The sequence below is a fragment of the Sceloporus undulatus genome, chromosome 8, assembly GCF_019175285.1.
Source record: "Sceloporus undulatus isolate JIND9_A2432 ecotype Alabama chromosome 8, SceUnd_v1.1, whole genome shotgun sequence".
In the NCBI taxonomy this organism is placed as follows: domain Eukaryota; kingdom Metazoa; phylum Chordata; class Lepidosauria; order Squamata; family Phrynosomatidae; genus Sceloporus; species Sceloporus undulatus.
Window position 1 is genome coordinate 3,974,161 of NC_056529.1, and position 26,732 is coordinate 4,000,892.

General features: G+C 43.8%; 2 protein-coding genes across 10 annotated transcripts; one reads left to right on the forward strand and one right to left on the reverse strand.

Annotated features, from left to right (window-relative positions):
* Window positions 1–1,782: 1,782 nt before the first annotated feature.
* On the forward strand, window positions 1,783–26,704 carry LOC121914159 (F-box/LRR-repeat protein 8-like). 5 transcript variants are annotated; one of them, XM_042437307.1, is made up of 5 exons: window positions 1,783–1,869; window positions 7,813–7,862; window positions 21,843–22,185; window positions 23,402–23,612; window positions 24,661–26,704. In XM_042437307.1, the coding sequence occupies exons 4-5, from the start codon at window positions 23,449–23,451 to the stop codon at window positions 25,634–25,636; spliced, it is 1,140 nt and encodes a 379-aa protein (XP_042293241.1). In that variant the 5' UTR covers window positions 1,783–1,869; window positions 7,813–7,862; window positions 21,843–22,185; window positions 23,402–23,448; the 3' UTR covers window positions 25,637–26,704. The 5 variants fall into 5 exon arrangements, with proteins under 5 accessions (XP_042293241.1, XP_042293240.1, XP_042293243.1 ...); XM_042437306.1 differs by lacking the exons at window positions 1,783–1,869; window positions 7,813–7,862 and adding an exon at window positions 17,204–17,336; XM_042437309.1 differs by lacking the exons at window positions 1,783–1,869; window positions 7,813–7,862 and adding an exon at window positions 17,204–17,336 and having other exon boundaries at window positions 22,088–22,185.
* LOC121914158 (tumor necrosis factor receptor type 1-associated DEATH domain protein-like) lies at window positions 1,859–17,444 on the reverse strand. 5 transcript variants are annotated; one of them, XM_042437303.1, is made up of 5 exons: window positions 17,234–17,444; window positions 15,637–15,917; window positions 15,046–15,301; window positions 13,486–13,776; window positions 3,484–3,677 (listed from the first exon to the last, which is right to left on the reverse strand). In XM_042437303.1, exons 1-5 carry the CDS (start codon window positions 17,442–17,444, stop codon window positions 3,616–3,618), a joined length of 1,101 nt encoding a protein of 366 aa, XP_042293237.1. In that variant the 3' UTR covers window positions 3,484–3,615. The 5 variants fall into 5 exon arrangements, with proteins under 5 accessions (XP_042293234.1, XP_042293235.1, XP_042293236.1 ...); XM_042437304.1 differs by lacking the exon at window positions 3,484–3,677 and adding an exon at window positions 8,926–8,984; XM_042437300.1 differs by lacking the exons at window positions 13,486–13,776; window positions 15,046–15,301; window positions 15,637–15,917; window positions 17,234–17,444 and adding exons at window positions 6,011–6,112; window positions 8,495–8,771 and having other exon boundaries at window positions 1,859–3,677.
* Window positions 26,705–26,732: the final 28 nt, after the last annotated feature.

The window sequence follows — 26,732 nt, forward strand, 5'->3', positions numbered from 1 at the left end:
ACAAAGGGACTTGGCCAAGTGCACCAGTGAGGCGGGCGCCATTTTAAGAGCGTCTCCTCAGGAGTACAAAGGGACTTGGCCAAGTGCACCAGTGAGGCGGGCGCCATTTTAAGAGCGTCTCCTCAGGAGTACAAAGGGACTTGGCCAAGTGCACCAGTGAGGCGGGTGCCATTTTAAGAGTGTCTCCTCGGGAGTACAAAGGGACTTGGCCAAGCGCGCCAGTGAGGCCGGCGCCATTTTAAAAGTGTCTCCTCAGAAGTAAAAAGCAGAATGGATTCAGTGCAGTTCGACAAACAGGAAAGGCTTGAAGATTTGCATGCTTATAACCAGCGTTTATTACTTTTAGCCCTAGATTCTCATAGCCTTATAGGTACGATCCCAAAATCTTATTGCTGCTTGTTAAAAAGATATATCTTGTATAGTCCTGTCTTTCTCAGAAGTGGCTTCAGTCCATTACATTAGAAAGCAATGGATAACCAAACATGATGGTTCATAAATATCTGAATTAACCATTTTTAACTCTTTTGATCAGTTTTCTGCAGGTTCTGGAGCTCAGGTCACAGACAAAAGGAATTTCTTTTTGTTTCTAATTTGTCCCCCTTTGCAAAATGTTTCTGAAGTTGCTCTGTCAAGATACGGAGAGCTGTCCAGAAGATGGCAGTTTAGTCCTATTTTAGCTCATTTTAATCTATGTTGTTTTATCGCACTTCCTACTAGTTGGTCTGATAGATTTTGGTCACAGTTTTGTAATCCGTGCCTTTGAAATAAAGGTCTGTAACCTAAATAAACTGAAACATATCCAGGGGTAGCAGTGTCGGCCATAAAGCAAAGTACATTATCATCCAAAATCCACCAAACAGGGATAGATGCATAAAATATATGTTGCAACCTTTCAAAGCTCCACTGGCTTCTTCATTAGGCAAAGGTGTTAAAAGTCATACAGGGCAAAGAAAAATATGATGCTGTAAGTCACATGGATGCATTTTGTCAAGGAGTATATAGATATGCATCCAATACAGTACTGTCTTTTCATTTTTTACTGGTGAAAACCAAAGTAGTTGGCATGTGCTGTATGTGGAAATGGGTAAAAGGGTAGGATATAAGATTAAGATGATGACGATGGAGATGATGATGATGGGGCAAAATGAAGACATTCCTGTGTCTCCAATATTTCTTTGCACACTTAAAGGACAGTGGAGGCACAAACTGTTTTTTAAGCATCTTAAATTAAGAATTTTTCCACATTTATGCCCATTTAAAATTTGTAGCATGGCATAGTGGTTTGAGTACTGGACTTTGACTCTGGAGAGCGGGGTTCGATTCCCAGCTCCTTCACAGAACCCACTTTGGGCAAGACGTCACACTCTCTCAGCCTCAGGGAAAGGCAGTAGCAAACCTCCTCTGAACAAATCTTGCCAAGAAAACCTTGTGACAGGTTTGCGTTATGGTTGCCATAAGTCGGAAATGACTTGAAGGCGCACAGCAACAAGCATATTGGTTTTGGGTGCAAGGGAAATGAATGAAAATTTCATTGGGGAGGGGACAATATTCGTAACTGATGGGACCATCATCCCCTCTATAGGTGGACTCTTGGTGCTAATGCAAGTAGCTAAGAAGGTATTTTCTGCTCTCTGTATTGTGCCTTCTCCTTCTCTGTGCTTTCTTACCATCAGCCTGGTGCAACATCCTTTTGCCAGGAACTACTTCTCCTCTAATTGGAAACAGGTTTCTTTCTGTTGTGAAGTAATCATGTTATGTGATCTGATTTACAGCTGCTGATCCCAGCCTCTTTTTCCTCCGGCTTCTGCCCTGCTCAAATCCACCCTTTGCTGCTTGTTTGAGGTCTGCAGGAATTTGACGCTTGGAAAGGTATTTGCACCTTTTTCTTTTTGGGAAATGTCTCTGCGAAGGGTGATAAAGGTACAGCACCCATATTTTGTTGGACTGCAGTTCCCATTAGTCCCAGCCAGAACAATCAACACAATAGGGGATGTAGTCACTTTGTGACTTACTCTTTATTATATTTATATCACACTTCTCTTTCATATGAGGCCTGAAGTGGCTCACACCATTAAAACAGTACAGCTATAAACAATCTAGCATTAAATCCATTGCTCTTAAAACTTTTAGATTAAAACAATTTAAAGCAGGCTAAAACCTGACCATTGCACTGCCCCAACCAGATTAAAAAACGAAGGCCTGTTTAAATAGGAAGGTCTTGGGCAGACGGTAGAAGAAGACCAGGGTTCAAAGCTTCACACAGTCATGGAAACCCACCGGATGATTTCATGCAAGTCACACTCTCTCAGCCTCAGGCTAATAGTGTCAGGTATGGAAGGTGACTTCCGGAGTGTGCAAACTTTTATGCAGCGTAACCATTCGTAGTCCCTTTCCTTTTCATTTTCCACCGGAAAGACTTCTTGACTTGCTTCTTTTGAGTGCAAGAGAGACGTGGGCTATGGAGGAGGTTCCACATGAGCCAGATTTCTGCCACCTTCAGGCTATGGACCACCATGAGGTCTTTGTAAAAACAAGGATCAAACGTCTGGAGGTTAGGGGCGGCCGAGGGCTTGGTAATGCCAAAGGTCTTGAACCCTTCGTGCATGGTGGGCTTGAGGTTGATTCTTTGCAAGCACATGCCCAAGAAGACGTCGTCGATCGGGAAGAGTTCCACCTCGCTGCAAGCCTTGGAGAGTTTCTTCATGGTACTGCTGGATAATAAGAAGCCTCCGCCTCCAGCATAGGCTGGATACATGCCCAGGCCATACATTGTCTCTGGGATATAGTATTTGCTCTTGCGGGTCCGGATTGGTTGCGCGTTGTAGATTATATCCCCTACAAAGAGGTCTTCGGAAGGATCGTGGCTCTCAAGGAAGTGGACAATGTTCTCCACATTGACGAAGACATCTGCGTCGCCCTTGAAAATGAACTTGGTGTTGGAACAAAATTCGTCGGCCCAGTTTAGGAAATTGATCTCCTTCAAAGTCAAGTTGAAGAAAGTATCCAGGAAGTCCCACAAGAGGATGTCCCGGTACATCTGGCTCTCCTGTTGCACAAGGGTCTCCCAGGCTGGCAAAGCCGTCTTGTTCTTGGGGATCGCCAAGAGGAAAACCCTTTGGACCTGGGCTCCGTTGACCAGTCCTTCCCTTCCCCAGGTCTTCCGGACAATCTCCCGGCGGTCAAAGTCCTCCACCAGGGATTTGATGGCAATGAGCAAGAAAGGTCCTCCTGGGTTTCTTTTGCACTTCTTTGGTTGATTGATGAGGAGATCAAACTTCCGGTTGTCTTTGTTGCGAAGGTAGAGCCTGAAATCAAAAGCAGAAGGTGTGGAGGGTGGAGGACTGGTGCCCAGGTCACCTTCCTTTGCCACCTTCACATGCTTCATAGCAGAAATAATTCTGGACCCAGATGCTGTAGGCCTGGCATTCAGCTGTTTCTGGGAGGATCGGGGGGCATCAAAAGCCCGGCGTGTGGCTGGTGAAGGTCTCCTCTGGCCTTTGGCTTGTTCTTCTGGAAGGGAAGAGTGGTCCAGCTGGGAATAGAGGATAGTGAAGAGAGCTACCACTAGGAAGAGTGTACAGATGGCATCACCCTTCAGTTGAACTCTCATTGTTTTCACCAATTCCTAAGGGACATTCGACGATGGATTAGAGGAATGGCCTGATGGCTCTTTCCATCTGCAAATAAAGAAAAGGGAGGTCAGGGTCAGTTTGTAGCATCTATGTCAATAGAGATTTTTTCCCCTCTGTCTCAAGCTATCTTTCCTACTCCTTTTTCTCTTGATCCCCCTGACTAAGGTTTCCAGATGAGGACTATCCCAGATCCTGAGATATTAGCACAGGGTCATAACCGCAAAGGAGGACTTGGCACCACAGAATATAAAGAACAATGTAGAACTTTATCATCAAGAAAAATGGAGGACATTATTAAAAAAAAACTAAACCACATAGAAACAGTCATATAAACATAAATTCAACCTTCTTAGTCATGCTCAAAAGAGAAGACATTTTGGAATTTCCCCTGAACAGAAAGTTGAAAGGGAGGACATGTCTGGGAAAAGGAGGACATTGGGTGACTCTGCATGAGTGCTGACCTGACGACCTAGGAATCACCCCCTGTGATGTCAGAGGGGAGAATCCCTGGTGATGTCATTAAGAGGGATACCCCAACCACAGCTGCAAGGTAGGTGCTATTCAAATCAAAAATACCCAGTCTAAAACACAAGGGAAATGCTGTGTTTTTCTTCTAGGCGGATTTGGACCCCTTTTCTTTCCAATCCAGGCAGCGAGAATCCTGATGACAACCTTGGCAGCCTAATCCTGGCCTTTCTTCTCAGTTCAGCTTTGTAGGCTCCGGCCCTGGACCAACTTTGTGTGAGTTGGGAATCCACATTTTCCATGATTTAGGGATTTAGTCTGCCAACAGAGACCCTGCAAAAGCCAACAAAATCCTGGAGCCTCTGATGCTTGGGTCTGAAACCAGATTCTCTTTCTGGGAGGGAAGGCCCCGGAATATTGTGCAAGAGACCGAAAAGGCGCAAGAAAGTTCTCCTTGGGAAACATCGAAAGAAAGCATTGTGTTGATCTACACTCAGCCCTCTATAACCACAGATTTCTTTCTATCCATGGATTCAAGCATCCACCGCTTGAAGATATAAATTCCAAAAAAGCAAACATTTTGCCATTTGATATATGGGATACCCTTTCACTATGCCATTGTATTTAATGGGACTTGAGCATCCATGGATTTTGGTACCCAGCAGAGAGGAGAATAGCTCCAATTGTGCTTCTGGACATAATGCATATGCCTATAAAGCCCTATACATCCCAAATCCAAGCTAACAAACTGCATCTCCCTTATGAGTTTGCTTGGTGCCTGAGATGCTCAGGAGAGGTCTCAATTTTGCAGTTTGTCGATGTTTTGTGAGATATTTAGCCTCCTCCATCAGAGAGCTCACAAAACTACAGATCCCAGGATTCCACAGTATTGAGCCATGGCAGTTGTAGTGTTGTCAAACTGCATTATTTTTGCAGCGCAGATGCAAAAAATGGTACATGCAAAGACTTCCAACACTCTGGACTGAGGAAGGAGGGCAGAGCAGTTGAAATGTGGAGATTTGTCCAAAATGAAAGCAGATGTTTCTCAGGAGGAACAAAGAGTCTCAGCCTGATTTCAGCCTGATTTTAAGGGCAACCTGCCAATGAAGGAAAATGTTTGGATTGCTGAACCTTGTGATATACTTTTTTTTAGTTGCTCTGTCTTTTCTGTCTATGGAAATGTACACATTACCCAAACATTGATATGGGTCCCGTTCCAAGATGTAGGAAGCATGGGAATTTGATAAATAAAAGCTGCCGCTCAGAGTTAAAGGGAAAGGCCATCCTGGATGTTTTCTGTTTATGTTCCCTTTGTTGTGATGCAGCCAGAACCAAAACAGCCGCTGTTTAAACAAAAACACTTTGGACAGTGTATTGTTGATGTCACGCCGATGTAAGTTGTGCTATGTATGTACATTCATGTTTTGGCCAGGGAGACGACAACACAATAGTCATATCTACCTGATGGCAGCATGTTACGCATATCGGTCCATTCTGCATTGCATTAAAAGCTCCATAGAGTAGCATGGGAACACACATTGCCTCTATGCGCTCCCTTTGTGCATTGTAAATTGCACAAGTGGTTGTAACAGGTTGTCAACTATGCACAACTGACCATCGATCCACATATGGATTGGCTAGTGTAGTGTAGTGGTTTGAGCGTTGAACTACGACTCTGGAGACCAGGGTTCGATTCCCTGTTTAGTCATGAAAGCCACTAGGTGAGTTTGGGCATGTCACACTCTCTCAGCCTCAAGGGAAGGCCATGGCCAACCTCCTCTGAACAAATCTTGCCACAAACATGTAAGTCAGAAACACCTTGAAAGCAAGAACAAACATAGGCAGGATTACAGATGTGGCTCCATAGCACCCAACAAAAGCTGAAGTTGAAATGTTTGTGAATTCAAACTTACTTCTTGCTTCCAGCCTGGGCCTGCCTCTTCATGCATCCGCTGGTCAATCCGATTCCTCTCACATCTCCAGCTGCGCCGTGGTCCGCCTTGGAATCTGTTCCTCTTTGCCAAGCAAAGCAAAAAGATGCAAATGTAAACTCTTTCGGTTCTTCTGAGTACAGCAAAGACATGCCAAAAGAGAATAAAAGGAGGCAAGTGAAGAAATCCAGCCTTTCCTGGATTCCAGGGTCCTGCAATGCTGGATCTCAGCATCATCCCCTTCTTCAACCAGTGCCTTGCAGATAGATTAGATTGAAATTTCCATTATCCCCTGAATAGTGGTCAGGGGAAGATAAATAGGCATTGTAGTCCAAAACATCTGCAGAAGAGACATTGGGGACGAAAGGGCTAGGTTGGAATGAAGGCTATTCTACTTATCTGGGCTACAGAGATGGTGATGAAGATCAGAAAAGAGTTGAATTCAGAAGAAGACTGGCTTCCAGTGATAAAATACTGGAAGGAAAATGTAAACATAGTATAGACCATTGCTGCATGGCCACATAACCCAAAAAACCTACATGTAGAAACTTAATATAACATTAATAATCTTATGTTATTTAAGATTATGAATATAGACAGATAAATAAATAGCATATGTAATAGGAAAATGAATGAGAAGAATTATGATTTAAGACATGCAAGAATAGAATATATTGTTTTTCTTACAGTTAAAGGAAACAGAAATACTTGTATGAATTATAGTTGATGCATGTTCTTTAAGAAAAGGAGGGGAAGAGTTGAATTCCATAAAAGAAAAGGGGAGAAATGGTTCTGGAGTTGTTTGTCTGGTGGTACGCTGGTCTATGGAAAATCTCTAAAGTAAAAAGCAGCTCATTTTGTCCACTTTCTGTGTGGGTTAATGTCGGAATAACGCTCAATGCGTCTGAAAACAATCCTGCTTTTGTGGATTTAAATCCCATTTCTGTACGGGATTTGGCCGATTCCCTCCCTTGTAATAAAGATGAACTAGAACTAGATTTGTCTGGTGGATTCCGACAAGGTTTCCGATAGACTTAGTTCATGGCCTGGACGTCTCAAGCCTGGGTTTCCTCCTTGTTTAGATGGAGCAAAATTTCTCCCAACGTGCAGCTTGGGTGGATGCCAGAGTCCATAAAGTCTCCTTTCCCAGAGACTATGCCATCTCCAGATCTGTCTCCGTGGCAGAGTTCTCATAGAAAAACCCTCCTTGGTCACGCAAAGGGAAGGCAGTGGGAAATGTCCAGCGCTTTCCTTCCCCAACAACCAGGGCAGGAATAAAAATAAGTGATCTTGGACAAATGCCTGGCTTGTCCTGGAGCATGAATATCCCATTTCTCTTTCTCTTTTTGCTCATGGCCATGGACTCTGGAATGGGGGACAGGGGGGCATGGGATCCCCAGGCTAAGCTGGGAGAGGTTAAGATCTCCTCTGAAATGATCAGGGATCAAGCCCATCAAGATCCCAGTGTAGCTGATCCACCCATAAGTGTCCCAATTTACAGTCAAGGTGACCCAATGGGTTTCCATAGCCAAGCTGGGAATCGAACCCTGGTCTCCAGAGCCATAGTCCGACGTTCAAACCTCTCTCTTCCAGCCATCTTTATATTTGCTTAATAGCATCTTATCTGGTTTCCTCTTCCCTTACTGTATCAACATTATACTTTAAACAATATGATAAGATTGGATTTTAAAATTCGATTATTGACCTCATGGTAGCCACTTTACCAGATGTTTGATTCTGGTGTATTATCATTCATTGCATTCTGTGCTTTTACTGTTTTGTAGGAAAATCATTGGTGTGCCAAGTTAGAATAACTCCGGTATTTTCTACAAAGGTATGTGATACTCTTTTTTTTGTCCTAAATATCTGTTTGAACACGTTCCAAATTCAGATGCATCTTTGCTGTGGCATGTTTTAACATGCTTCCATCAGTTGTATTGGAGGACAATTTTTTGGCATTATCCATATGATAAATGTACTTGCGCCTGTACAAATGTAGACACAAAGATTCTATGTTTTATTACACATGTTACATGACCCTAAAGTTTTGCCCTCGACTTATCCACGGGTCATATAAAAGTCCATAATTTTGGCCCCAAAACCTGCCCTTGACTTATACACGAGGTTGACTTAAAGTCGAGCATATACGGGTATGTAGATTTGGAAAACAAAATTGAATGGCTGTTTTGTATGTGATAATTATCTATATTACTTGTTGGGTAAAAATAAGATCAAATAAAACAAGAGTTGGAAAGGACCGCAAGTCAAAATGGGGAGCAGGGAGGCAGGAGTCCATTGGCAACTGGAAAGCTGTTCCAGTTTAATGGCAGCCAGACAAGAAGAAAGTATACAGAAGAGAAGAGAGAAGGAAATGCTGGAGTGGAAAGAGAAGAAGCCTTTTTGCAGAAGAGGGTCTGGAAAGCATGATGCCCCCAACTCAGAGAGAAAGGCTCCTTATATACTTACATCCAATGCAATGGCGTCAGTGCGGCATCCCTTCAGTAAAGTTTGGGCCCAAGGCTGCCAAGTCGGCACATCTGGATCGAATTAGTTCTGGCATGTCTCAGCCTCTGAATGTATAGCCCAGGAAATCCCAGCTAAGTGGAGCAAAGCTGGCTCTCTTTCCTTTCGAGCGCACTGTCATAAAGCGCTGTGCCTCGGCTTGCATGCAAACATGGCTCGTTCCTCCCCCTTCCAGTATCATCTCTCCAAAAACTTTGCTCTGTGTGTGTGTGTGTGTGTGTGTGTGTGTGTGCGCGCACAAGGCTCCAAGAACTAGTCACATGATCCAAGCAGATGTTTCAGTCCAAGGGAGGACTGGGGGAGCACTCCTGATACAGATGTTGGCCAACTGCCCTGCAGAAAGAATGGCAAGGCATTGGCTTGGCTGCTCATAAGTGAGGCTGCATTGTTTACGCATGCAACCATTGCAATCCAGAAAGAGCCTCACACCATCCTTTGGAGGGAAAAGACAAAAAGCAAGCAATAAAGTTAGCTCCTTGTAAAAGAGGAAATGACTAGTCAGTAAGCCTTGGAAGAGGAGCTCCAATATAAGCTCATTTCCTTGGAAGAGATTAACAAGGCCATCCATCTGCAGGGAGCGAGGATGGCTCCATGGACCACACGCACCTCTGTGTGCATGAATGCTTTCTCGCTCACGCAAATAGATGCCCATACCTTTTGGAGTGGGTGGCGCATGGATGCTATTTCATTAAAGGATTTGTCCAACAAAACAATAGAAAGCAAATGTTGGGGAGTGCCGCCCATGGACCATATGTGGCCCCAGGCAAACCCAGCAGACTCCTAAAATATTTTTCTCCCAGAGTGATAGAAACAATTTCATAACCTCCCACACATCAGTTTTTGTCCCAAGAGATGCTTTTATATTGCAACAGGAAGTCTTTGGGTAGATCTTTTGCTTGTGTGTGTGTGTACTGTACCTTCAAGTCATTTCTTAGTTTTAGCAACCCTAAGGCAAACGTATCATAAGATTTTCTTGGCAAGATTTGTTCAGAAGGGATTTTGCCTTTGCTTTCCCCTGAGGCTGAGAGTGTGTAACTTGCCCAAGGTTACGCGGTGGTGGAGTCAGGATTCGAACCCTGGTCACCATAGTACTAATCTAAAACTCAAACTACAACCCACAAAATGAAACCCAGTGGGTTTTCTTTGCCTTTTGTGCCCCCCTATAGACATGGGGGTGCCCCTTGGGTCCATTTGAAAACAAGCGTGAGGTGAGGCTGCTACTGGTAAAGGCAAAAGGCATCCTTATTCCTATTCCATGTGCAGCTTTAAGCCAATATTTTTGGCTTGGGCTGGTAAAAAGAATTATAACATTTCTGAAAATGTTGGCCACCGAGGAAGAGACGCATCTGTCAAAATACATCTGGTCTTTGTCCACATGTTGGCTTGTTGACACCATTTCCATCCATCTTCTACCAGTGCAAAGGCTGATGTCAAACTAGCTTTCATATGTATCCTCCCTTGAGCGTTATTACATAACAATACGGATCACGGATGCATTACAGATCATTGTCTTTTGACTTGTATTTGTTGTATTTCTTTTTCTTTTTTGTTTATTTACAACATTGCCATGCCTCAGTTAAGAAAGCCTCTGACAAAGAAGCTCCTTTTTTATTTACAAAGTCTTTTTATACCTGCCCAGTCCCAAGTTTCTTTCCTTGGTCTCTGTTTTGCTGGAGGTTTGAGAATCAGCATTGAGGGGATGATGGAGGAAAGCGTGTTTTCATTTCACATGGCATAGTCTTCGTTTTGAATACAATGCTTGTTGAGACATGTTGAACTGCTCCTCTTTTTTGCAATGGAAGACCCTATCCCTCCTCTTTCCATGTTAATTCTACCTCTAGTTCCAAATTTTCTCTTAAAGAAGTAATTCCCAAAAACAGATCTACTTCCATAATCGTTTTACTTATTTCCCAACTAGGTTGGCTTGTGATGGTTAGCCCTGTAAATCATGGTGTTTTCTTTTTTCCAAATGTTAAAGTCCTACTAAAATGATCCACAACATGAAACAATCCTCCCCTTTGGGCCTTTGAGAAAATCCCTGAGAGGTATTGCCAGTAAACAATGCTTTGCTTTGCAACACTGGACAATATCTTTATTTGGTTCTTTTGCTGTATCTTGCCCACGTTTAAAAATAACACCCTGTTTAACCTTGAAAAAGAGGGGAGAAAAAATCATAAATCGTTGCCAAGACTGCTAGTACATACATACATGAGGCCTTAACAAGTGAGGTAAGTGTTATAATATACAAAAGGCTGCAAATTATGGTAATAAACATTAGTGCCCGTTAGAAGAAATGAAATGTAGTTAATACATCACTGTGTCTCTCCATCTGGTATTTTAGAAGTGGTATTAAAAAGTATAAACCTACCATCCAAACACAAGGCAGTATAAGAAAAAAAAAAAAGGGAGGGGGGGAGCTTTGCAAACATGATGCACCAGAAGTAAATCTGTTGTAATTTAGCAATCTTAATTCACAACGAATGCTGAGTCTGCAGATGGTGGAACAACCTTGCTGAAGCTAAGCAAGTCCGGTGGGTAACTGGATGGAAACCAGCCTCACCATCCATCATGGAAGAGGTGAAATACAGCTCCTAAAGGCTGAAACACAACATTTGAGAAAGGAAACCTATTATGGTGGCCCTTTAATTGTAGGATTTACCATCGTGCGTTCAGGTTACACAATGGAGGAAGAGAATCAACTCATCTGAAATGTGGTGCTGGAGGATACTATGAACTCCCCAAAAGGCAAATAAATGGATCCACAAGCCAACTTGAATTCTCCCTAGAAGCCCAAATGACTAAACCAAGGCTGTTGTACTCCGGACATAGCATGAGAAAACATGATGCATTGGAAAAAGGATAACACCACACAAATAGAAAAAGAGGAAGCCACAACACAGGTGGATTGACTCAATAAAGGAAGCCATGGGCTTGAATTTACATTTGTTATGTGCTCTCAAGTTGACTCTGAATTGTGGCCATGCTATCCCAAGGTTTTCTTGGCAATGGAGGTTTGCCCTGGTCTTCATCTAAGGTTGAGAGAGTGTGACATGTCCAAGATCACTGAGTGGGTTTCCATGACTAAGCAGGGATTTGAACACTGGTCTCCCAGAGACCTACTCAAACTACATCACCACGGTGACACCTCTCATTTATAGGGTTGCCATCATCAACTTGACAGCAAACAACAAGAACAGATTCAGACTTCTCCAGCCTGATGCCTTCTAGATGAGTCTCCAGGGCGCAATGCCAACAGCTAGGACCAATCAGCTTCAGCAAAGTTGTTGCATCCTCTGCCTTCATAGACCTGGGATTTCCCTGTAGAAAAAGCTCCATTTCCAGGATTGCAAGTTTTAAATTGAATTCATCGCACTCCCCATTTGCTTGGCATAAATATGGTAAGACAACTCAATGCTGGCCAACGGGACAGCGCTAGAAAAGTGCAGAAACACTGCAGGATAATGCATAAGGTGCTTACATTTCTGGGTACTCTTCAGCCCCACAGACCAAGATGGAAAACGTTTTAAGATGCATGTTGACACCACTGGACTGTTCCAGAGATCCACAGAGCCTGGAAAAGTGTTTTTTTCCCTAGACTAAAATGTCCAAATAAGTGCCCAGAGAGCATACACAGAGGATAGCAACCTCATCCAGCCAAATACACTTAGTTTCCCCAAACCTGCTAAGTCACCATGGGAAGGTGGAGGTCTCTACTCTTCGTGCTTTCAGTATATAACAAGTGCATTGGATTAGTATGCATGTTCAGTCCGTGCAATTAATCAAAGGATGTTTCATTCACACACACACACACACAAAAACTGGATGCTACTGCCAATGAGTGATGAGACTGTATGTGCAAAGAGGCCTTCGTTGCACCTGCATGCTCAAGATGGGACATTTTAGTCCAGAGTAACATTTTGTTCCAGAATCCACACCATCTAGGTTTTCTGTGGCATTGCTACCCAAACAGTTACAAGCCATTTCCCCAAATGTCACCATTTGCCATCTACGGGTTTTGGATAACGCGTAAGGTGCTTACATTGTTATTTTAAACAATAGCAATAAATAACCTGAAGGCACCAAATCCCATCTAATCTCAGGCTGTTATTTTAAACAACAGCGGTAACTATAAATCTACTGCTTTTGATACAAGGGTACTTTCATTGTTTCAAAAATGTAATGTACTAAGGCCATTTTTATACTGTAATTTCCCACATAAATACCCTGAAGGCACCAGATCCCATCTAATCTCAGGAGCTAAGAAATTTCAAACGCCAGGAAATTCCAGGTTACTGCTGTGTGTCTTCAAGTCATTTCTGACTTATGGCAACCTTAAGGTGAACCTATCATGGGGCTTTCTAGAGCTGAGAGTCTGTCACTCGCCCAAGTCACCCGTTGAGTTTCTAGGGCCAAGCAAGGACTTGAACCCTGGACTCGAGTCCTAGTCCAACACTAAAAGCACTACACCACTCTGGCCCTCTGCTTTCAAGTGCTGTATGCTATATCCAGACAAAGGCAATGACAAACCACCTTGGGAGTATTCCTTGCCTACTAAACTCCATGAGATCTCCTTAACAGACAACATAAAGGCACAAACTTCACTCTTCATTAAATCTGGAGTGCTATTTTGTTGTGTGTGACTGAACCATCTTCACTGAGACCTTGTTGCAAGATGAGGACTTATTCCTGGAAGCACCTGTAATATGGCACAGAGACAGTATCTGGCCCTTTGGCCCATGTTTCTGTTCCTGTTATGGGGTCTTTTGGGGCACTTGCCCCAGGTGAGGAACATGAGTAGGGTCTACTCTCCTAAGGTGCAAATGACCTGCAAACCCATAGAAGCGGTCAACAGCAAGGCTGCATAACCATTAGTCCTACATAAAGGTGTTGATGTTTTTCCCCCTTTTCCGTTACACCTTACAAATTGTGGTCACCTTCTGGGAGTCCCAGGAGTTCTTCTGCTAGGCTGATGAGACCATTTTCCTCCAAAGCAGCAACCAGTCTCTGAATGGTGGCTTTCTTGCCCTCCGAGTCAATAAACCTGCGCAGGAGCTGGTACGCTTGTTCATAGAGACCCTCCCGTTCGTACTCAATGGCTAAGTTGTCGATGACGGGATCCCGAAGAGCACGGCAGCTCACCTGCAGGGACCGGCCAACCTGTTTCCACTTCTTGGACACCAGTTTAGCAAACTTCTGGTGATCGCCCGGGGTGATTTTTCTGTTGGCTTAGAAAAGGGAAACAAAGAATGCATTTCACTTACTGTGGCAACTTGTCTTTTTCTTGCCAAGTAACATCTAGGTGGCTGTCTCTGCACTTACCGGACACAAAATCCAATTGTCCAAAGTGGAATTTACATCATAGTCATTCACAGAAATGCCCTGCATGCTTTTCCCTACTCTCTGCCAGACGTGATCATGGCACCAGCTTTCTATTTGCAATTAATCCTCATTTTGGAAAATACAAAATAAGAAAACCAAAAAACCTGAAGTGGCACTAATCCGTTGAAAACTGGAATGAACAAGTCTACTCCCCTACATCCCTAAGGGAAAGTTATGGACAGGGGGCAAAATGAGGGCACTGCCCTTTTCCCCAATGAATTCTACCCCCATTACCATTTTAGATTGGAAATGTACTGGCAGAGAACTGTCAAATTAACAATTGCCAACTGCTCATAGAAAGAAATCCAGAAAACATCCAAGGGTAGCCGTGTTGGCCATATAGCAAATCCAATAACATCAAAAATCCACCTGATGAAGAAGCCAGTGGCGCTTTGAAAGCTTGCAACATGTATATTGTGCATTTTGGTTGGCCCAATAAAAAGATCACTGTTTGGTGGATTTTTGATGTTATTGGATTAGCTGGTATAAAACGTCAGGTATAGTGATGAACCCATCCATCCATGTGCTTGAATTGCAAATTTCAGTCCTCCACAAGTTGTTGGACTACAACATACATTTTAAGCTCTGTAGCATCTTTGGTGTGCTTATATTAAAAATATAGTGTGCAAAATTACTTTCAGGCTTTGCATGTAAGGTGTACATAAAACATAAATGAATTTCATATTTAGACTTGGTTGCTTTCTCCAAGGTATCTCATTATGTATATGCAAATAGTCCAAAATCTGAACAAAATCCAAAATGCTTCTGGCCCCAGGCGTTTTTGATAAGGAAGACTCTGTGTGTGTAGTGATAAAAAGGGGTACATATTGCCAGGGAGCTAGCAAATGATCAGTGTGACTTGTTTTCCAAAACATGTTTTATATGTTTTTAAAGAAATGTCTATGGAGTGCCCCCTTGAGGTGACTTAAAACAAATCTGCCTAGCTATCTTCTTTTAACTACAGATTTGTGTGTGTGTACAATGTAAATTCTGGGAGCTCTCGTGCCGCAACAAACTACATGCCCCAGAATTCCATAGCACTGCGTAGCCTGTGTTTCATCTGGTAACCAGTCCTCTTCCGTAGAACATTTCTTCCACTTCACTGAAACACTCACCAAATTGCTGATCCTGGAAGGTAAAGGTGTCACCGTTCTGTGTCGAAGGCTTTGAAATCTCTAAGGAACTGTAGGAGGGGGGTGAAGAGTTCAAAGATGGAAGTGGAGAACTCAGAGATGGAAGTGAAGAACTCGAAGACTGAGGCGAAGAATCCAGAGAGGGACACCTTTGGTCATTGTTGCTCTCCTGGCAACAATTCAGACTCTTGAGGGATTCCTCCAGCTCTGTGATTTCTTCATCCCTGAGATGGGTAGGCTGAAATATAAAGGCATGGAGTGCAGGAGAGAGATTGAGTTGATGGTTTTTAAAGTATCAAACAGCAGTTCAGACAAAAGTCAAAATCCACAGTTGCAAAAACCAACCGGGACATAAGACATGGCAGTGAAAAAAACACTGTTCTAAAGTATACATACCAAATAAATAATGTAAAAGTAATCAGATCAAGTCGCTCTACATCTGCAGAATCCGGCTCTCCTGGATGTAGAACCTGGGATGGTCTGAGGATCAAATTTTAATTTTCATGCTCCCTCATGAGCCAGCGATTCAGACAGGATGGCAACCCACCCACCCTTCCCCACCATTGTGGTCACCTTTTCACAGGAGATGCACTCCATGCACCAGCCCTCCTCTTCAATCTTGCTGTCCAGCTTCTCAGCACCAGCTTTCAGCTCCGTCTCGAGGGGAACCGCGCTGGCCATGGACAAGGAGACCTGGAGGTGTCTCTGGAGAGAGGCCTGGAGGGCTCCGTCTCGATAACTTTGCAGAAACTTCCGGCAGTTCTCTCTCTTGGAGAATTTGAGCTGGATGATCAGCTGGGGGTCACTGCGGTGCACCTTCAGCATGTCCACCCCATTTAGACTTCCAGTGGAATCTGAGGAGAGAAGTGGAAAGAGTTTGGGAAGAAAAAAGGACCGTGGTCAAGTCATGGTTCCCAGTAACCAGAGCATCAAGTGGCTGGTTTGACTCTGGATTAACATTTTGGGTGCTCTTTTTTAGGAGCCACAATGCAGGACCTAAAAGCATCTGCTTTGCATGCAGAAGATCCTGGATTCAATCCCTGGCATTTCCAATTCAAAGAATCACAAGTGTTTAGAAGAAGAATGTAAAGAAACTTTGTTAAAATTTTCACCCTCAGAAAGGGAAGTTTTCTCAGGAGACGGTTGCTGAAAAAACACCAACGCCAACACAGCAAGACTCTTCCTCTTCTGTGTGACCGCAAAATGGGGATTATTTTACACCTCTTAACCTTCTCTTCTCCAAGCTAAACACACCCAGCTGCCTCTCCTCATAAGGCACGGTTTCCAGACTCTCCACCATTTTGGTCTCCCTCCTCTGAACCCATTCCAGTTTCGCTTCTTTGTTAAAGCAAGCAAGCACATACAGCAAACATAGGACAGGATTAGCCATTCTAGAAGACATTGACAGCCCATCCGACAAGTATACTTTTCAAAAGTCCATGCAGCAAGGCAGAAAGCATCATAATCTGCACAAAAATCACTTGTTCAGTTTGTGAACATGCCGGGGGAGCTGTGCCAGCCATTTAACAAACCCAAACAAAAACCCATCCATGATACCTTTGTTGGCCAACCAAAATGCACAGTATACTTGGTGCAAGCTTTCAAAGGTCCATGGGCTTTGTCTTCTTCTTTTTGCCAAAAAAGAGGGATTCCTGTTGAGATGCAAATTGACTTTACATTTCCTGGACTTGGAAAATAACCCTATTGCTGCATAGCCCGAAGGAGGAGGAGCAGCCTGCCTGCAAAAGATATCCTCCTCACTGTAACATCTTTACTACGGACTGAAACAACATGGAGGCATCTGACTAACATCTCCAATTGTTTTTGGTTTGTAACCTCTTGCCTGATGAAGAAGCCCATGGAGCTTTGAAAGCTTGCAACAAGTGTACTGTGCATTTTGGTTGGCCACTAAAGATATCACTGATGGATTTTTGTTTGTATTCGTTCAATTTGTGTAAAAAAAATTGCCAAAGGCAAATACTTTGCACACAAAAAAAGTGAAAGAACTCTGAAACTGGATTCCTTTTGTTAATTTATGCTTACATAACTAGATAAACCCGTCTGTGAGGGTACATAGAGAGAGAGAGAGAGAAACAACAGGCAAATATTACTGCAGAGCTGTTGGTTAGGCAGACTAATGCCGAGCCATATCCAACACAAACACACCTACCTGCCAATGCCAGTTTGAATGCCCTGAAGATACTTGGCCTCTGCTGTGGGTTTCCATAGAGCATGGGCAGAAGGACCTCTTCGGATGTCGACTGGACAAAGAGGTAAGCGCTTCCCACCCAGATGTCAGGGCCGTCTCCCATCATTCTGCCTCCTAGAAGAAAACAAAGCAACATAAAAGCAAGCCATAATGGACTGGGCCATTTCAGCATTGCTCCAGTTGTGTGAGAATTACATTCCCACAGATGAACGGATTGCAATCATGTCTAAACCCATGCTTTTTGGAATTTATAAATTTTGAGATTATTTCCAAACCATGGATGCTTGAATCCGTGGATAAAAAAATCTGTGGATATGGAGGGCTGATTGTCTTAAAACCAATCTGCTGGCTGCTAGTTAGTTTCCACACAAAGTAAGTAAGAAATGCAATGTATTATTGCTGTTGTTGCTGCTGCTGTGGATTTGTATTGATTGTTATGTGCTTTGAGGGCACGTATTGCTCATCCCTATGCATCCTTGTACTTTGGACATGCCACGAGATGCTGTGACTCACTAGAAAAGGCAGCAATGCTTGCCAAAGTAGGAAAAGAGAAAGACTCCATTATGGGTGGATAGTAATGGAAAAGAGGGAAAGCACCTTCCAACCAAGGAAGCCATAGTCCTGAGTCTGCAAGGCCTGAGCAGGGCTTTTGGTGATAGGATGGCTTGGAGGTCTCTCATAATTTGTTGTTGTTGTTGTTAACTACCCTCCAGTTGATTTCGACCCATGGCAACCCTGTGGGCGAGACCTATCCAAGACTCCCTGTCCTCCACTGCGCTGCTCAGGTCTTGCAAATTCATACCTGTGAGTTTTTTGTGGGTTTTTCGGGCTATGAGGCCATGTTCTAGAAGAGTTTTTTCCTGACGTTTCGCCAGCATCAGTGTCTTCAGAGATGGCTGGCATGGAAGAGAGTTGGGTGTGTGTGTGTGTGTGTGTGTGTGTGTGTGTGTATATATACACACACACATACATACATACATACATACACACTGTTGGTTGAGAGGAAGTGATTTGCATGTGAATCTGTGTATTGTTCTGTTGTTGAAAGGCCAGGCCTTGGGGTCCCTATTTAGCTAAAGATCTTGTCTGCTGGGAATCTGGCTGGTTTTCATTGGCATTTGCTGGGTCTTGATTTTGGTGTTTTTCAGGACTGGCAGCCAAACTTTGTTCACATTCAGGTTTCTTCTTTCCCGTTGAAGTTGTTCAGGTGCTTGTGGATTTCAATGGTTTCTCTGTGCATTCTGACTTGATCGTCGTCGGCATGGTCCAGAATTTCAGTGTTTTCAAATAGCATTTTATGCCCAGGATGGTTTATAGCGTGTTCTGCTATGGCTGAGCTTTCTGGCTGACCCTACCTGTGACCTCCTTCATAGAGTCCATCCATCTAGCATGCAGCCTTCCTCAATTTCTACTTCCCTCCACCTTTCCCAGCACTTTCCAATGAGTCCTTCCTCCTTAGGATGTGTCCAAAGTACGACAGACTCCGTCATCTTGACTTCCAGGGAGATTTCTGGCTTGATCTGCTCCAGGATCCATTGGTTTGTCTTCTTGGCTGTCTGTGGGATCCTCAGTACTCTTCTCCAGCGTCACATCTCTCATTCATACCATCAACATAATGAAATAAATAGCTTTTACTCTCGACTTATCCACGGGTCATATCAAAATCCATACCCCCCCCCCCCAAAAAAAACCCTACCCTTGCCTTTTACATGAATCGATTATGTATGGTATCCTTGACTGGGGCTGATTGGAGACGTAACGTAACACATCTGAAGCAACCTGGATTAGGGAACATTACACATTTTAGAAGCCAAAGCAAGGTACACAGCAGCTAACAGTGGAAATCCTCGCCCAAGGAGTCCCAGATTTAAGTTCATAGAACCCTAGAGTTGGAAGAGACCCCAGAAGGGCCATCTAGTCCAACCCCATTCTGCCATGCAGGAACTCTCAATCCAAGCACCCGACAGTTGGCCCTCCAGCCTCTGTTTAAAGACTTCCAAAGAAGGAGACTCCACTAACCTCCAAGGGAGTGTATTCCACGGCCAAACAGCTCTTACTATCAGGAAGTTCTTCCCGATGCTGAGCTGGAATCTCTTTTCCTTTAGCTTGCATCCACTGCTCTGGGTCCTGTTCTCTGGAGCAGCAGAAAACAAGCTTCTTCCCTCCTCAATATGGCATCCATTCAAACATTTAAATAAGGCTATCATGTCACCTCTTAACCTTCCCTTCTCCAAGCTAAACACACCCAGCTCGCTCCCCAAGTCTCTCCTCATAAGGCACGGTTTCTCCCTCCTCTGAACCCATTCCAGTTTCGCAATATCCTTTTTGAACTGTGGGGCCCAGAATTGGAGACAGGATTATTCCAGGTGAGGCCTGAGCAAAGCAGAAAGGAGTGGCACTAATACTTCCCTTGATCTAGACACTGTACTCTTATTGATGCAGCCTAGAATCGCATTGGCCTTTTTAGCTGCAGCATCGCACTCTTGGCTCACGTTCAACTTGGGGTCCACTAGGACTCCTAGGTCCTGCTCCCAAGTGGGTCCCCCATTGCTATGCCTTCAATAGAACCCCTTTGAAATACTTAAACAGGGCCCTCGTATCACCTCTTAACACTCCTCTCGCCTTTTCCCGGAATGGAGACGTTTGCCTCGTCGGTTCCTCCACTTCCCGGAACGAGCCAAGGCGGAACTTTCTTTCTCAGGGCTCGCGGGCGAGGGGGAAACACCTCATGAAGGCGCCTTGTGAACTTCCGCCTACGACTCCCGTCAGCCTTTGCCGCAGAGACCAACGCGAAGGCATGCTGGGAGTCGTAGGCCACAAAAAAAGCCCTGTCAGACCGAAGAGTCTCCCCGCCCCCGCAGCTGCCAATCACGGAGAGAGCCTCTTTTTATTGGGTGGCTTGGGAGGCGGGAGCCAATCAACAAGCCAATCAGAGGGGCTCCTCTCAGCATCAGCCCTGAGTCTATCTTCCTTAAGAGAACTGCCCTGGCTCAATGCTAGGGAATTCTGGGAACTGTAGTTTTGTGAGACATTGAGCCATCTCTGTCAGAGACTGATGCTGAGAGGCCACCACAAGCTACAATTCCCAGGATTCCATAGTATTGAGCCTTTAAAAAGCCTTTGTAGCTTTGAAAGTATGATGTGTTATTGTTGTTGTTGTTGTTGTTGTTGTTAAACTTTATTATTATTATTATTATTATTATTATTATTAATATTCAGTTTTACAAATAACAAACTTTAACAAACACTAATAAAACACATTAAACTTTATTGTTTTGAGCCAGAGATCTTTAAAAAGCCTGTGGAGCTTTGAGAGTATGATGTGTTATTATTATTATTATTTAAACTATTTATTTATTATATTTATTTATTATATTCTTTATCATATTTATTATTATTAAGTATATGGGATGCAATATAGTCAAGATGGCAGCCAAAGATTTTAAGGGGGGCTCCACACTTCAGGTTCAAGCAAGCTGGGACCCCAAGTTTAGAGCAAGCGGTCCCCAAACTTTGGTCTTCCAGCTGTTTTTTTGACTTCAGATCCCAGAATTCCTGGCTGTTGGCCAAACTGGGACTTAAAGTGCAAAACACCCAAAGGGCCAAACTTTGGGAATACAGTAGTTGGTTTAGAAGAGTTTAGAGCCCAAACTTTGATCCTCCAGGTGTTTTGGATTCATTACCCAGAAGCCCCAGTCACTGTGGCCAAAAGCCAAGGATTCTGGGAGCTGAAGTCCAAAACACCTGGAGGACCAAAGTTTGTGAATGGCTAGTTTAGTGGGTATGAAGATATACATTGGGTTGATGATGACAGCTCCATAGACAGGAAGCCTACATGTGGACACCTGTGTCCTTCTATGGGAATGGAGCATTTGTTGGCACAGTTAAGAAGAGCAAACAATAGGTGCAGCCTCTTCGAATGAAGCTGGATACGCAAACAATTAAAGTGTCTGTGTATCCATTTACTGCTAGACTTTGGAACCGAAGAGCTATTCTGAGATAGAGGAGATCTGTTCCATGCCTCAGAGTCAGGCAGATTGATAAGAAAGAGCATATATTGGGAGAGAGGTTCAAAAAGAAGGGTTTGTTGAGTATGGAGTTTATCACACAAAGGAGATCGGGAGTTTATCCAGTGAATGTCCCGGGAAAATCGTGTTAATTACGTGAAACGATTTCACACAACGTCGCACAAAACCCGCCATTAAAGTGGCCACAAGGAAGCATTAATGCGCATCTTTTTACTTTTGGGATGCATTTCCAACATTGCTTTATTTGCACGATTGCATGTGATACTCATTCAACCAATTACTCACCATTTTCACTTTATTTGCGGGATGCTTCAAATGCGCTTTAGTCTCTCTTTAATGCCAAAATTAGCCCCAGTGTGATAAACTCCAAAGAAAGAAAGAAAGAGATCTATCTCAGATTAGGGAGGAGCGCTTTTAGCTCAGTGGCAATGCTTTTACTCCGCATATAAGCTGATGTTTTCAATTGTTTTTCATATTGTAATTTTGTATGGTTTGAGGCGATTCTAACGTTTCGTAAATGGTCTCTTCTTTGACTGCTCTAGGGCCGTGAATAAATCTCTACTGCTTCCTCCTAGTGGTTTTGCGGATGATGATGATGATGGCAATGCAAGAAGTGGCAAGAATCAGGGTTTCAAAATAAAATAAGGGTTATGATTTCCTCTTTGCACAAGGCCTCGCTGTAAAAGCCATAAAAAGTTTCTCGTTCGTGACAAAGGAAGGGAAGTGATCTCATCATGTTTGGAAAGCAAAAGCAACTAAAAAGCCGTCTTCCTTCCGATCACGACAGAATGAAACTAAGCTCAGAGAGAAGCTGAACTCTGTGGGTCCATAGGGAGAAAAGCTCAGTGGTTGCAGCAAGCGAAGGAGGAAGGAGAAGGCAGCCTTGTAAGTATGAAATGACTGCCTTGCATGGCAGAAGAGAGGGAAGGAGCTCCTCTCTCCGAAGCAGCTAAAAATAAAACTGGCATGCTGACTTGAGTAGGCATGCTCTTTCTGTCTCTGTGGCGTTGCTTGCTTTTCCATTCCCCCAAATAGCCGCACGCTTATGGGAGCGCTAGAAGCTTCTGCCTTTGACAGAGACGCTGCATCCGCACAACAGTTCCTAGAATTCCATAACATTGAGCTCTGGAAGTTAAAGGGATGTCAATCTGGATTATGCCTGCAGCGTGGATGCCGCCTAAGAGTGAGGGAGAGAGAAAGAAGAGAAGGAAGGAAGGGAAGGATGGATGGATGTAAGAAAGGGAGGAAGGAAGGAGTTTATCACACGAAGATCAGGAATTTGTCCTGTGAATAGCCCAGAAAAATCACGTAATTACACGAAACTATTTCACGCGACGTCGCATAAAACCCGCCATTAAAGTGGCATTAATGCACATCTTTCTAATTTCAGGATTTCAGTTACAGTACATTTCCGACGTCACTTTATTTGCGCAATTGGGTGTGATAATAATTTGTGAGATTACTCGCCATTTTCGCTTTATTTGTGGGATGCTTCAAATGCACTTTAGTCTCTCTTTAACGCCAAAATTAGGCCCGGTGTGATAAACTCCAAAGAAAGAAAGAGATCTATCTCGGATCAGGAGAGCACTCTTAGCTCAGTGGCAATGCTTTGCTAGAAGGTCCCAGGTTCAACATCTGGCATCTCCAGGTTCATCCATGAAAGATTCCCATCTGAAACCCAGGCAAGTGACTGCCAGTCAGTGCCAGCAACATAGACCTAGATGCTGATTGTTGGCTGCATCTCCACTGGAAGAATAATCCACTCTGACACTACTTTAACTGCTATGCCTCAATGCTATGCAATTCTGGGAATTGCAGTTTGCTGTGGCACCTGAACTCTCTGGCAGAAAAGGATAAATGTCTCATAAAAGACTAGTTAGATGTCCATAAAGATGTGTCTCACAAAAAAAAACTAGTTAGATGTCCATCTGTGAAATGTTGCAGGATATGTATGTAATATGTATGTGAAAGGGCCGCCTTGAGCCTCTATATTTGGAGAAAGGTGGGATATAAGAAAAGAAAATAAATAATGCATAAATAAATAAAATCTAATGGTTCATTTTTGAGTGCAAATTATTGTTATATTTTCCCCCCTTCCCAGTGAGATAAAGCTACGCTCCAAGCTTGCAACCAACTGCCCGGGAAAAGATGCCCGCCTCTGCCACGGATTTATGGAACTACATCCCCGAAGAAATTTTGGCTCATATATTTTACTACTTGTCCCTTAAAGACAGGCACGTGGCCTTCCAGGTTTGCAAACACTGGGCCGCGGCCGTTTCAACCAGTTCGGTCTGGGGCTTTACAGAAGTCAGGTAAGATGCAAGAGCTGCAGCAGCGTTTGCTTATGGAGTCAAACAGTTTGTTGGGTAGGTACTCCTGGCCTACCCAACAAACTGAAATTCGACAACACTTGCCCCGAGAAACACAAGGATGATTTAGACAGAGATTATTGCTCAGGATTATCAATGCGGAGGGCAAATGGATGAGGCTTTAATTCCATATTTCATCCCTGGATTGAGCTTTAACCCTCCCTATCCTGCACACAGAGATGTGGAAGGGTTGTGCGCATGTGTATTTATGTATATAGGTATATATATAGGCATGTTGTTGAATTTAGTATATATTAAGCTAATTTAACATTTTAACACCACCACTACCATGCAGAGAGCCAGCCTTCCCATGTGGCCAAGAAAGTGTAACTTGCCCAAGGGCTTCCAATGGATTTTCATGGTCTAGCAGAGAACCAATGCGGCACATTGTTGGACACTGACTCTGGAGTCCAGGGGTCAATTTCCCTCTCAGCCATGAAACCCACTGGATGACCTTAAACAAGTCACACTCTCTCAGCCTCAGGGCAAGGCAATGGCAGACCTCCACACGAATCTTGCCAAGAAAACCCCATGATAGGTTCGCCATAGAGTCGCCATAAAATGGAAATGATTTGAAGGCACACAACAACAACAAAGGTAATTTGGAGCATGGTGTAATAATGTTTTGAGTGTTGAACTACAACTACAATGTATAGGTCTAACACTCACAAACCAACATAATCAGGAAATAAATAAAACTTATATATGTACAGACCAGCATGGCATTGTGGTTTGAGTATTGGACTGTAACTCTGGAGTCCAGGGTCCAATTTCCTGCATGGCCAAGAAAACCACTGGGTGAACTTGGACAAGTCACATTCTCTCAGCCTCTGGGGAAGGCAAAGGCAAACCTCTGAACAAATCTTGCCAAGAGAACCCTATGATAGGGTCTCTTTAGGGTTGCCGTATGTCAGAAATGACTTGAAAGCACAGACCAAATCCTTTGGGAAGCGAATGAGTGATAAAGTACATTCTCAAATTGTTGTTTCAGTTGTGATGGAGAAGAGGAGGAAGGCACCTTGAAGAGTCTGCACCAGTTCCTGCCCCACATCAAGCACCTAAAGATTATCTTTGATCAGTCCAAGGAGACCATCCGAAAGAATGTCACCCACATTTTGGACCTGCTGGCCAAGCAGAACCATAAGTTGCAGGCGCTGTGCATCGAGTGCCGAGGAGAAAACCCATACTTCTATTCCGGCCAAGACATCCTGCAGAGCATCAAGAATGTCTGCCAGAGTGAGAATAAGATCGACCTTCAGTACCTCGATTTCCGGAAAATGCCGTTCACGTTGGACGACAGCACGGTTCACCTTGTGGCTTCCAGCAGTCCAAATTTGCACACATTGTTCATCAACAACCGGACTTTGGTTTGCAACGTCAAGCCGGAGACGATGATGGAAGTGTTGAGGGCCTGCCCCAAACTCTCCACCTTGGGGGTCTATTACGCCAGCCTGTCTGAGGAGGTTTTTCAGGAACTGGTGAAGCCAAACCGAAGTCCCCTCAAGTGCTTAGACATTTTCTGTGAGCGCTTGGACAAGTACATCCCAGTCATTCCCGAAGATCTATGGGCTGCAGTGAGTGAGAGATACCCTAAAGTCCGAGTCGAGATGGAGTTTGACCACACCGTCCCCGCCTGGAAGATCCCTCGGATCCTCAAGCCAACCATCCCTGTTACTACTTTGCAACTCAACACTTACACCTACATGGTGAACCAGGTCCGCTTTGTCACCAATAGCTATAGCAGGACTTTGGAGACACTGGTCCTTCGCACCACATCGTCCAATGACCTCAATGCCTCCCTGATTGATTTGGCCAAAAAGTGTGTACGTCTGAAAGAGATCCATTGCTATTGTGTGGTCAGCCAAGTTGTGGTCGATGCCTTCCTTTTGCATTGCAAGGGTTTGAAGAGTTACACTCTGAAGATCACCAAAGAACGCAGTCCTTGGAAAGCAACAATGGTCCAATGATTCAGAGCTTGGGCAAGTTTCCTTTTGGGACCTCAAAACTATGAAAATCTCTCAGCTAGTCTGCTGGGAAGTGTAGTCCCAAAAAGATAACTTTCCCAAGCTGCACTGAAGCCCCCCAAAGATAACTTTCCCAAGGAACATCTACACTGAAGAAATAATGCAGTTTGACACCACTTTAATTGTCCTGGTTCCATCCTACAGAAACCTGGGATTTGTAGTTTTGTGAGGCACCAGCACTCATTGGCAGAGAAAGCTAAAGACCTTGTAAAAGTACAAATCTTAGGATCCCTTAGGATGGAACTACAGCACTTAAAGCAGTGTCAAACAGCATTTTTTCTACAGTGTAGATGCACCTGAGGATAGGGATGGACAAAGTGCAGTCTTGCAGGCATATGCATCCCCCAAGGATCAAAAATGCCCTCTGAGGGCGTGGATGTAGTTTTGCAATGTTCCTGACCCCATCCTGGCCAATTTAGGTCCAGGATAGGTCTTTGTTTTGAAAGAAAAAGTGACTTTTGCTCACTTTCTGTTGTTCAAAATGCCTCTCCTGAGCCTAAAATCACCCAAATAAACTTACAGTGTGTTTTTTTCATGGGGGTGGTCAAGGGGTATGGTCTTTTGAAGTCTCAAAACGCAATACAGCTCCATAGCCTTCTCCATTTGCCAAAGCCTAGGAGATCTGGGTGCAAGTCTCCACTGAAACATGAAACTCGTGGGATATTCATGAGCTGGTCACATCCTCTCGGCTGAACTGACCTCACAAGATTCTTGAAAGATGAAGGACAAATAATAAATAAAGAAATAGGGGGGAAATCTAGAGATGAATCAGATGGATAAATGCATCCCAAACTTGAATACAAACAGAGATTTTTGCACACTGAATCGCACTATTTTGGAAGAACACAGTGATCTCAGCACTCTTTTTTTAGTTTAGCGCTGAATACGCTTTATTGCAAATATAATGCCAGAGCTACTGATTTGTTTTTTCCCCTCCAAATTTTGAATCATTGTCAGAAATATTTTATGATCCATTGTAATACAAAATAAATACTTGCAGATAAATCAAAACACAGTGCAATACATGAGTTTATTAATA